This window comes from Malaya genurostris, chromosome 3 (genome assembly GCF_030247185.1).
Source record: "Malaya genurostris strain Urasoe2022 chromosome 3, Malgen_1.1, whole genome shotgun sequence".
Classification (NCBI taxonomy): Eukaryota; Metazoa; Arthropoda; class Insecta; order Diptera; family Culicidae; genus Malaya; species Malaya genurostris.
Genome location: NC_080572.1, coordinates 231795931 through 231809001, shown reverse-complemented (window position 1 = coordinate 231809001; position 13071 = coordinate 231795931). Strand labels below are relative to the sequence as shown.

Below are 13071 nucleotides of genomic sequence, written 5' to 3'. Positions count from 1 at the left end.
CATTCTTCAAGTGAAGGAAAAATTTCCTAATTCCCTGTGACCATTTTTCTGGTGAGTTCCCTTTTGAGAATTGTAATCTTTTGGTTCATTTCTATATCCTTTGTGAGTTTAGTGATAAAGATATAAGCAGTTAATTACGTAAAATTTCGATGTTCAAGCAGTGAACGATTAGCTGCCCCCAGAAGAGGCTAACAGTTAAAAATATTCATTGCAATTGGCGTCTTAAGTTCAAAAAACTGAATAATTGGTTGAAATAACTGAGACATTTTTTTGCTTGCATGCATACAAGTAACTTTGCTGGGATTGTGTCTTTGCTCAATTGCACGAGTGACACCTCATTGAAACGTTTCATTGTTCGCTCAGGGTGTTTGGCATTGCTCAACTGAAACGTTTCATTACTTGTTTGTGGTGCGTTTCTTTGTTGGGTGTCGTTGCTAAGCTTCCAGCACGATAAATAAAAAATGACAGATTAGTTAAAACAATAGTCGATTAGTTGTACCAAATTTTAACCAATCAAAATCAGAACAACAACTAATATTTTAGTTGTTTTGCGATCGCTGGCCTCTCCGTGTGGTGCTCGAATTTGTAGTAGTTTTGGTTTTCAAAGAAGTTCTGGGATGTAACTACGTCGATTTGCCATATTGTAGTCACGTTTTATAGCCAAGCATCACAGATTTTCAATACATCGATGAAAGAATAAGAATTGAAATTCAGCGGATGCTCCCTGAAGACGTTAGTTTGGTTCCGTCTTGTCATAGAGGAAAGAGTGACGTTGGCGTGCGTGACAATTTTAAGCTCTGGTTCGCACATTTCAAAAAACCCTGTGATTTTACATCTTATTGGATAAAAAGAACGTCGCAGTTCACGCAAAATCTATGTGGAAGAACATTCAATAGTGTGTATTAAATTCTATGACATTAAATTCACTAAAATATTAAAAAAAAATGAATCCTGATAGCGACCGCCCCGACTTCAACCGAGAATCAGAGGATCACAAAGTACGCCTGTTTATCGATTGAGCCGAAGAACCATACATCTACTTTGCTGGTAAAAGGTGCAATTAAATATGCACTATATGCACCTGCTAGCAGAATGCAAGTCGTCGAAACCAGTTTAATTCATGCTGAACTAACATTAAGTCATTACAAATGAAATTTTCCGTCATTTGATAAATTAGGTATTTATGAATTACATCGTATGAAAGATTAAGTCACCTGTAAAATTCAATTGTTTTTTGTGTGCAATTTATTATCGGGCTTACTGTACCCTATTAGATAACCATATCAGAATCAGATTAAAATTGTAGCTCGTTTTGATATTTATACCAAAAACCTGTTTCAATCTACCTAGCGGTGTGATGGTGCCATTCTCATGTTACTCACACTCTCATAAATATTACCATAGAATCAGTGTTGGGGTTATCATTCTCAAAAAATCAAAAATCAACTATCATCACCGATAATAATCGTCGGTGATTATCGTTTAAAAAATCAACATCGACGAAGGTTCATGAATTAATCTTCATGACGAAGAAAATCGTTTGATTTTCTGTGATTGATATTGGGGTAGCATTAGCACTTCTGATCAGTGTTGCGCAAACAATCTATCTAGTATAACTAACGCTCGTATATTTGTTTTTACGAAAAACAGTACATTTGGCGTAGAAATCAAGAAAATACAGTACATTTTACAGCATGCATTTTTTCTAAAAATAGTGAATAAAAAACAAAAACAAATAAATTTGATCAGCATCTTACGAGGCAAACAGATTGAAAAAATGACATGCGAATACAACTATGTAATGGAAATCGCGAAAAAGCCACCGCTGAGGGACTCGAACACGTAGCTAGCTTAATTTTGCTAATTAAACTATCCTGCATGTGAAACACATGTAGAAACAGCCTAATTGAACAAAAGAACCGATCATGTTTAGTTGTGCTCGGGCGCTGCGGCGTTCCTTTGTAATCATTTCTCTATAGCAACCCCTCCGTCAGATGTTTCAGCCCTCAGTTAGTTAGTTTTTTTGTATGTTTCACATGCAAAGTAGCTTAATTGGCAAAACCATTTTCCCCGGATAGGAGCTAGCTTCGGGTTCGAGTTCCGTCTCTGCGGTAGCTTTTTCGCGGGTTTCATTACCCAGTTGTATTCGCATATCATTTTTAACTCTGTTTTCCTCGTTAGATACTGATCATGTGAAAAACTTGCTCAATACGGCTACATAATCTCAATTTTTTTTTCTTTTAAGGACATTTTGAAGTTCGACAAAAACTGAAAAAAATCACGAATTATTCATCTTACATTCTATGAGAAGCGAATATTTTTGATAATGATTTTGATTTAGAGTATATTTTTTTTAACACATTTGTCTTATTTTTAATCATTAAAATTTCGCTAAACTGTTGTGACGCGCTCTGAACAAGAATTATTATTGAAATAATTGTTGTGTGTGTTGTTGTGTTCTCATTCACATTCGCTACGTGCTGTCACTGTTCTTTCTGACGTTTTGTACTGCCACAGATCTAAATGCGATGCGTTAAATATTTGAAATTCTGTATTAATTTTTAGTGTAAAAAGTACAGCACATCTCAGTTTAAAAATACAGTACAAATAAAAATACAGTACATTTGAGGGTAAAAAACAGTACGCAGTATTTCGCTTGAAAATACAGTACAATACTGTGAAATACAGTACGGATACGAGCGTTAAGTATAACTCATACCTAGCAATATCACTAACATACTGTCATATTACTTAAATGGATCAGGGTCATTTCGCCGAAAGCCATTTCGCCGAAAGCCATTTAGTCGAAAGTCATTTTGCCGAAAGGGTCATTTCGCCGATTCCTGCAATTGTATTATGTAATATTATAATTGGAATTAATTTAAAATAAACACAAATTAATGATAATACGTTAACGCCCGTTTTGTTGACCTACAATTGTACTTCTTGAATGAAGATTAATTCATGAACCTCAGAACGGAGTTCCCAAGGAAACTTGTTGACTATTGGCCACCAAGCAAGGTGTATCTACCAAGCAAATATATGTGGTATTTTCCGTTTACTAAGTGAAAAACTATCGAACGCGACTTCGTCACATCGATTCGTGTGCTGTCCGATCTTGCTACCGTTTGATCGGTCCTAACCAGAGTTGTCAGGTTATTTTTTTCGAAAATCTGTCAAAAATCAAAAAAATATCTGGATTTGTCTGGGTCTACTATAAACAAGGAAATTTTTGCCGGGCTTCATTTTCAGTGAGCAAAAAAATGGTCTCCCCACCTATTGTATAGAAGGCAAAACCGTAAAGATCTAGCGAGATCTGACAAAATCTAGGAAAATTTGGTAAATCTGGGAAAATTTGGCAAATCTGGCAAAAGATCTGGTTACTTTGAGTGTCTGTCGAAGTGAGAAATATCTGGCATTTGCCAGACAAATCTGGCAACCTGGCAACGCTGGTCCTAACTAAAGCAAAGAAACCTAGCTTTGAGTAGACCGGGCAAACGAGACGGTTACAAGTTTGTATGCAAGAGGCCGCCGCTTCCGACGGCGGCATTTCAGCGAAATGACCTATTCGACGGCATTCGGTGAAACGACTTTTCCTTTAAATTCAAACATGATTATGAACGATCATTTTCAACCATGCAGCCATTTTCACTACCAGATGTAGATATTCAGATGTCGGTAGTGCAATACGCAATGCAAATACAGCGAATGAATAATGATTATAGAGACAAAAGACTTTGTTTTAACTACAGAATTGATTGAGTCTCAAGGTCAAATTAGGTTAATCCTAATTAAACGCTATTTAGGGTTTTCCAGTAATTGTATTTGAGAGCAAAATTAATGAAGTCAAAATTAATTGACGAACAATCCCTTCGACAATCATATACATAGAAATTTATCTTTTGTCTGCTTGATGATTATGTTTATTTTTTAATTGAAACACAACAATAAACGATAATCTTTTTGCACAAAAATATTGAACATCATTCATTAAATAACTTCAAAACTTTATAATCCTAAATAACTTTAAAAACTTTATTATCAATCTAGTAAAGTGATAAATTTTGGCCATTTCAAAAAAGGTGTTCGGTTACCGGCACCCCAAGAAGTTTCGCTAAAAATGGAAAATTAATTAAAGACTGCAAATATTCAAAGAAAAAATGGATTTATTCTTTTCGTAGGCGTTTTGGACTAAAGTATTCATTGCCTGATGGAGACTTCGCCTTGTTTCTCTTGGCCAATGATTTGGATGGTGGCGCCTTTGGTGTTGATTTGGTGGTCTTCCACTGGCTTTGCTGCATTAAATACGTTTCTGCAGTCGAATTTATTGGCTTCTTATCCACTAAGCAACGCTTAATGGCATTAATCAGTGCATTAAAGTTCATTTTCCTTAACTTGGACAATTTGTTTGAAGTCACCACACCAAAAAAATTTAAATTTTACAGGTGACTTAATCCCTCATACGATGTGATTCATAAGGACCTAATTTGTCAAATGACGGAAAATGTCATTTTTAATGACTTAATGTTAGATTAGCTTGAATTTTACTGGTTTCGACTGTAACTTGCATTCTGTTAGTAGGTGCGACTGTATGAATTTAAATGCACCTTTTACCAGTCAAGCAGTTGTGTGCTTCTGTGGCTCAATCGATTAACAGATGTGCTTTGCGATCCAATGGTTCTCGGTTCAAGTCGCGGCGCTCGCTATCAGTATTCTTTTTTTTATTTAAATGAATTTCATGTTATGGAATTTTGGACACAATATTAAATGTTCTTCCACGTAAATTTGGGTGAACTGCGACGCTCCATTTATGTGCATCTAATAAGATGTAAAATCACAAGGAATTTCTGGAAGTGTGTGGCTAACAGAACCAGAGAACCAAAGTTTTTACTTATATGACGGATGTATTGAAGCCGTCAAGTTGTCCATGTGTTGAATATCACCAGAGATGCCAGATAATACAATAAGTTTAACTGAATGGCTTGGAATTGGCATGGTCTGATCAAGCTAAATATTTAGGTTTAACGTATGACAAAAAACTCACTTTCAAGGATCACATTGAAGGAATCCAGGAAAAGTGTAATAAATATATTAAATGTTTATATCCTCTTATAAACAGAAATTCTAAGCTCTGTCTAAAAAACAAATTGTTAATTTATAAACATATTTTCAGACCAGCCATGCTTTATGCAGTACCAATTTGGTCAAGTTGTTGTTCCACCAGGAAAAAAACGCTTCAAAGGATTCAGAATAAAATTCTGAAAATGATTTTGAAGCGTCCTCCCTGGTTTAGTACAAATGAGTTACACAGACTCACGAATATAGAACCATTAGATGTAATGTCACAAAATATTATAAGCAAATTCCGACAAAAATCGATGCAATCTTCAATTGAATCGATTCGCTCTCTGTATTAGTTAGTAAGTTAGTATATAAGTTTCTTTTCCCCATCACACAATACAAGTAGGTTTAGAATTTTCCCCACACAAAAAATCTCAGAATTGCGGAAGCAAATAATATCCCCATGGTAATAACCAAATCATATATATAATAGGGCTGAAAAGTCACCACTTGTGGCTGAACACCCAATTTAAATCTTAATAATTTAATTTTAACTCATATTCCCATAAATAGTTATTAAAAAAAAAATTAAAAAAAAAAAACAATACGTTTAACTAGCAAAAACGAAAAGATCGCACCAATTTTCGAAAGTCTGTAATTTCTCGGATGAAAGTTTCAAAAGTCTGTTAAAAGTCTTTAGACGAAAAAAGGTTTACATGTTAACTGAGAAATTTGATAATTTACAGACAAATTTGCAGACTTGGCATCTCTGCATATCACTGACAAATTTTTCGCGATTTGTCGAAAAAATGGGATGCCGGTAACTGAACACCTTGGGGTGCCGGCAACCGAAATCGGTAGACATTTTGAAAATGATGAAAAAAAAATTTGGTTGCGAAATTATTAAATCACGGAATAGATCGATTTAGTCCACCCACCTTTTCGATTGATGCATTTCAATTTTTGATACTATAAAAAAGTCATAAAAAACTTTTGTGTTGATTTTCACGCAATTAAAATTTGTTTTGAGCGCAGCAAAACGTACAAGCGTCTGTTTGCTTTAGTATTCGGCACAAAAAGAACGTGCTGCTATTACACACACATGACATTTATCGGAATGACGCTATCTGCTTTCTGTCAAAAGTTACGGTGGGGTGCCGGCAACCGAACATCTTCCCTCACATTTTTGAATTCTATAAAATCCTACAACTTTTAGTAACAATAAGTCAAGTTCGGATTTAGTGAAAAGTTTTCAAAAAAAATCCCCGGCTTGGAGGTTCAATGCGTAAAGCGCTGGTCTAACAAACTAGTTGTCGTATGTTCGAAACCCAACCTGGAAGGAAGGCCAAATTCCGCAAAAGGAATGTAATGCCTAGACTTTGGTTTGCATTGAAAAATTATCGATTTTTTCAAAGATGCGCCATCTCACCCATTCTTCTCTATAGATTTTATTCTAATCTTGCTATTGAAATTACTACTTGACGTAGATGCCTTTTAAAAATTAGGAATATACAGCTAAAGTTTTATATACAGCAATACATTTACTTCTGGTGATCTTTTATCTGGATTAGTAATCCTAGAGAGACTCATTTTTGTCCAATTACTCCGACAAATCACTTATAAAAGCGTGACCTATAGTACCAGCAAGTACAGTACTCTGACACGTGTCAACGAAAATTTGTCGAAGTACTCCGTATTATAATTTGGATTTGGTACCAGGCTGATAATACTGTAAATAATGAAGTGACCCCAGCACAGTTCGCAAATGTCGAACGGAAAATTTCAATCCTTCCCGAAACTCAAATAGCATTATTTGATAAACAAAAGTCCCGCCGCCAGCGCCGCTTCCTGCCATACACAGAAAGATCCAGGATCAACCGGCGATAATCTTACCTCAAACGCAAGAGTGCCGCCGGTTGCCGCTCAGATCTCCGTTACATAATCTTCAAAGTGGTCATCAGATCAGTTTATCATTATGTTTTCCCCTCTCTTCGGCGATCGGATCAGAATTCCTCTTTTTATCCGTCATGTACCGTCTTCGTACATCTCCTGGTTCGACCGAGTGGGTAATGCTCTGTGGGCTTTGAGAGTCTGTGTCACATTATGAAAACAGCGGCCATTTCCACCCCGCACGCTTCCTCGCTTCGATGACTTTGCCAACAAAAAAAGAAATAACATGCCGAAAAAATAAAGAAAATAAACGCGAAAGACCGGCTTTCGGGATCCGCTCTGATCGTAATGCTCACTCACCGTGTTCGATCGGATTTATTTTGGCGGAATGGAAAATCATTTTTGATGTACGATCATATCAACGCTGAAAGGTGATAAAAGAACATGATACATAACGACATTTTTTTCGATTCGTCGATTTTTTTCCTGCCCACCGTACCTCTCCAAACCTCTTTTGCTGTTGGTGATAGGGGAACAGTTTGGCGGCAGTTGCTTTTGTGTGACCGGCTTTACCACCGACACCAGACCGTCCGTCCATTGGTTATTGGACTCGATAGGATGGCTGACGATGGCTGGTTAGTATTTGTGGGTAAATAACTCTTTTAAAGCTCTTAATTATGATTGAGAATGAACTTTCAACGCCGGAACGCCTTTTCGGCGTTTTTTGCTTGGGTTTTTTTTCGAAGGAACTGGTTACGACAATCTGTTGGCAGAAGTGCTGCCATCTGTTCAAGTGTACCGATAATTTGGAGCTGTTTTCGAAAAGTATGAAATCGAAACCGCCGATTGATGAATCTGGCAACCTACATTACAAACGAATTTTGAGCCGAATGTCGCAGATAGTCCCAGTATTATTCAGTACTTCTTTTATCGATTTCTTTTTTTCTCTCTCTCTCTTTCTTTATACTTGCAGAACGATCGAATAACCAAGTTGAAGATCGATAACAACCCGTTCGCCAAGGGATTCCGCGAGACGGGTCAGTCCCGTTGCAAGAGGAAACTGGGCAGTGGCGGAGGCGGGACCAGCAGCAATACATCAACGTCATCTTCGTCGTCGTCGTTGTCGTCATCGGGAACATGTGGCCAGATGACAGATGACGAGGATCGCAACGATATGCAACAGCTCCACGAGACCAAGCGGGTCAGATCAAACGAGCCGGACCCATTGGATAGCCGACTGTTGGATCCCCGGTTAATGGGAGGATTAGAGGATGGCTCCGGGGCTGGATCAGAAGCGGCGTTGCGGCTGCAGATGCAACATATGCAACGACGGTTCCCACCCGGTTCTCCTGCGGCAGCGGCCGCCGCCAACGAACTGCTGATGCGTCAGTATAATCAAATGTTCAACCCCAGCTGGATGGATTTGATGATACCGTACTTTGCACGACATCCTTACCATCCATCGTTGGGTCCTCAGGCGCCACCACAGATGAACCATCCGTTCCTGCCGCTGGCAGGCCATCGTGAAACGCCACTTCCGGTGCCAGTCAGATCTCCACTTGTAGCGCCACAGATCTCGCCGTCGGAATCTGACCGGTCGTCGGCATTTAGCGTTACTTTTCCACCGACGGATGATCAATCGGCGGTTCAACTGTCACCAGTGCAGCCATCCGTGGCGACCGGCTCTCCGTTGAGAACTTCACCGTCCGGAAGGCTCGCTCCGAACGACTCCAGAGAGGAGACCAGCGACGACAGTAAAAAGGTGAATTTCAGTATTGCTTCCATTTTGTTGCTGTAGTTGTAATTGTGTGATATTTGTGAACTGTAAGATACAGACTTGGGGTAGTATATTTATGAAATTCATAGATCGATTTCAGAGCAAATGCCTGATGAGATTGATTCACAGTACATATTGAGATTTTGTACAGATATTCCTGTAATAAACGATTTTGAAACCATTTTCAATTTGTTCGGTGATTTTCTTTGGCTGTGAATGACAATCGACCTGGGTAAGTATCAGAAAGGGTGCTGCTATTTAGGTGTATTCGTCTCATTCGGTACAACATGGACTCCATTTGCTTTATAGCATTCCAAAACATCTTTGACGTAGTGAAAAGATGCCAAATCAGGCCAGATTGGTGAGGGAGCGTCATGGCTGCGTAGAAATGGTTACAATCACCTCTTTATGCATTCTTCTTTATGTTATGTATTCTTTTACGTATATTTATTTCTATTATTTATTCTTTGATGCACATTTCCTAGTATACCGTTTCAGTAGTGATGAAGCTTTGGCTTGTTCAACAACAGCTGCATAATGCTTGCTTGCCAAACCAAATAATTTTTTGGGAAATTTGGCTGTTTTTTCGTCCATGAATGCTTCTCTACGCCGTTCCGTCGCACGGTAGTGTAAAAAAATATTCCGATTATAGCCTTCCAGCACATAAGTCTAACCGTACATTATCAAGTAGGACAATTTCGTCAATTATTCGCGATCCAACTTGCGAGCACGGGTTTTAGCCGTCACATTTTGTTCATCATTACGGTTCGGTACAGTTTTCACCTTGAACGACTTCTTACCTTGCCGGTGCCTGGAAGTATGTGCGACAGTTGGAGACATTTTTTACGTACGTATCGAAAAATCTGATCTCTTCTGCAAAATTCGCTTCACCTTTGCGTCCTCCTGGTAGTTCATGAGGTCCGTTTTCCCAGCGTCCCTGGCTGTTGTCAAACGTGTATCGAAAGATTTTAGAACGTTATTGACTATGCTTGAAGGAAAACGAAGATTTTTTGCAAATTTTCTTACTGACAGATCCGGATTTTCATTGTGACCGCACACAATTGCTTTTCGCACTTGCTCTTCTTTCGACGCCATCTTCGGTCTAAAGGCTAGTTGTTTCACCAAAAACTGTGTTTACACAATGAACAGACATACGGTTTATCTATTTGCGAAATATTTCACACGTTGAGGAAGTATTTCCGGATATTTATGTATTTAGGGGCAGTGTTGGTGATTGTCGAAAATTTGATAGAAGCTGCTCAATATTTATCTATATTACTTACCTAACAGCTATAGGCCTGGGGTGTCCTTTGCTGTATCAAGCATACGTCTCCACATAACTCGATCCATGGCTGCTCGTCGCCAACCACTCAAGGCACGGATGCTTCTGAGATCACCCTCCACTTGATCGATCCACCTTGCTCGCTGCGCTCCTCTTCTTCTTGTACCAGTCGGATTAGATTCAAGAACCATTTCCACTGGGCTGTCGTCCGACATTCTTATGACATGCCCAGCCCATCGTAGACGTCCGATTTTAGCTGTCCGTACGATAGGTGGTTCTCCTAGCAGCTGTTGCAATTCGTGATTCATACGCCGTCTCCACATTCTGTCTTCCATCTGCACTCCGCCATAGATGGTCCTCAGTACCTTTCTTTCGAAAACACTGAGTTGGTCCTCTGCCAGCATAGTCCAGGTCTCGTGGCCATAGAGAATAACCGGTCTAATGAGCGTTTTGTAGATGGTCAATTTCGTGCGGTGGCGTACTTTTCTCGTTCGGAGGGTTTTTCTGAGTCCAAAGTACGCACGATTCCCTGCCAAAATACGTCTATGAATTTCTCTGCTGGTGTCATTATCGGCGGTCACCAGTGAGCCCAAATACACGAACTCGTCAACCACCTCGATATCGTCACCGTCTATCAATATTCGTGGTGGGAGGCGTAGTGTTTCTTCTCTGGAGCCTCTTCCTCTCATGTATTTTGTTTTCGACGCATTTATGGCCAGTCCGATACGCCTAGCTTCAGCTTTCAGTCCGATGTAGGTTTCCGTCATCTTCTCAAGGTTACGTGTCACAATAACAATATCGTCATCGAAGCCAAATAGTTGTGCGGACTTTCGGAAGATCGTGCCACTCGTGTCGATCCTCGCTCTTCGAATCACACCTTCCAGGGCAATATTGAACAAGATACGAGAAAGTCCATCACCTTGACGTAGCCCTCTCCGAGATTCGAAGGGACTCGAGAGCGTCCCAGATACTCGGACGTAGCACATCACTCTATCAATCGTTGCTTTGACCAATCGCGTCAGTTTATCCGGGAAACCGTATTCGTGCATTATCTGCCATAGCTGTTCTCGATCGATTGTGTCGTATGCCGCTTTGAAGTCAATGAATAGGTGATGCGTGGGTACGTTGTATTCACGACACTTCTGGAGTACTTGTCTTATCGCGAATATGTGATCCGTAGTGGCGCGGGCTCAAGTAAATCCCGCTTGGTACGGCCCTACGAATTCCTTAGCTATTGGTCATTTATCTATATTGTATACAACATTTTCAATCCGGTAGAAGATGCTACAAGAACTCGAGTCTCTCAATGCATGAACCGCGAGAAATTTTCTCTAATTTTCTTCCCTCCACTTCTTCATACTCTGAGTATTTCACGCCCCTTAAAAAAATACAGTCTGATGATGATTGGTGCTGTGTGGAATGTACCAAGAGAGAATCGAAAGTTGACAATTATCGCAGAAAATCGAATCGATGATTCGACTTGATGATTCTCATACTAGGTTGCAATATTTCAAAACCGTTGTGTGCATTCACATACATTTTCATAGACACAACTTATACAAAGGTTATATGCACATAGTTAGAATAAACGGCAATAGTAAAATGATTCTATCGCAATTATCCACTGCCCATACAGAATCGGATCGCGAAACGAGAATAAGCGACCGTTTGTTGCTTCAGAGAGAATCCCCACAGCAGCGAGCTAACCTTTGATTCTCAGACAGGTCATCGAGAGAAATTCGCTCTCGCACTGGTGTCTATTCTATGTTAAATGAACCATACCGGCTGCGATGATATCCGTCTCTTTTCGAAGGCACTGATTGAATCGTGTTAAGAGTTGCTAGAGAGCGTTCTTTGATACGATAAATGCCATCCTTGTTTAGGGGTCTTCGGATTTTGTCGCGAACAAGCTTTAGTGGCTTTCGAACGAGCCTAGGACTCGAGTCGATCATCTCCGAGAAAATGGTGTTTTGTCGGTTATGTCACTTATACCATTATATCTCTGAAACTATAAGTGACAGCCATTTGGGCTTCGAACTTAATTCACTTATCAAGATAAGCTTTCAAACAAGCCTAAGTTTTTTTTAAAATCGTCTCTGAAGCTCCGAGTAAAGGCGGTTTTCCACTCTAACACCTTTCTATGGAGAATGGCAAAACTGCATAGAGCGCTTCTTTTCAAGCATCCTAAACTAATAACATCCACGAACTGATCTCAAATTGCTTCTCGAAATGCTAGCACTAATACCAGAAGCGTTATTTTTTGACGAATAGGTTCGTAAATGTTCGTAAAGGAAAATACGTCTGCACGATTTGAAGCAGTGATTTCAGTGGGCAGTAAACTCAAAATGGTCAACAGGTGGGCAATGAGTCGCAAATAGTGGGCTTCTTCATGAAAAATCGGAGAAAAGGTCAAAGCAAATGTAGTCCAGGGGAGTTGGTATAGACATATGGAATATTTTTCAAGAAATCATTGCTAAATACTGTTCAGGATCAAGTAAACCTATTAGTGACTAATATGATGAGAATAGAATAGATCATTAAATTTTTGCGAGATTTATAAGAAAGAAAATTAAAGTGAGCATTTGAAACTTTCAGCAAATGCGAATATCCGGGCCTGTTTATTGACTCCTTTTAGTGAGTTTAGTACTGCCTTCTTGGTAGCTTTCCTCGTCAGAGGAATTGCATCTTGTCTGTTTGCGTTGAACTGCATCTTGCTGACTGTAGCCTGTCGCTTCAAAGTTTGCGCTTAAGCAGGACGTTATTCGTGAAATGCCATTCCTCATTCCTTGATGCCGAGATGACAAATCCGGTTAAACCAGAACGGTACTGCTTGAGAAAAGGAAACAAGAGCTTGTTAAGGCGCTCCGGTACATACATTTTTGGTCCATGATATAGAGGTTTTAACCTTAAGGTAATTCGCCTCTACGACCCAGAAAAGCTTTCTGACTTCATGTGCGGGGTTGGGGATTGAACCCAGGTGGACTGCGTGATTCGATTAACCCGAATAAAAAATATTGTAGAAAAACAATACGATTCTCTGTTACAAAACCTGTCACAATTT

The 13071-nt window shown here is 39.4% G+C and overlaps 1 protein-coding gene across 1 annotated transcript in view; it reads left to right on the top strand.

The window, feature by feature from the left end:
• LOC131436774 (T-box transcription factor TBX6-like) overlaps positions 1-8852 on the top strand; it is an 80978-nt gene extending 72126 nt beyond the window's left edge. Inside the window, exon 5 of the mRNA XM_058605682.1 lies at positions 7925-8852. Coding sequence (XP_058461665.1) covers positions 7925-8749 — 825 coding nt within the window. The 3' untranslated portion in view covers positions 8750-8852. The remainder of the gene's footprint in view (positions 1-7924) is intronic.
• Positions 8853-13071: the final 4219 nt, after the last annotated feature.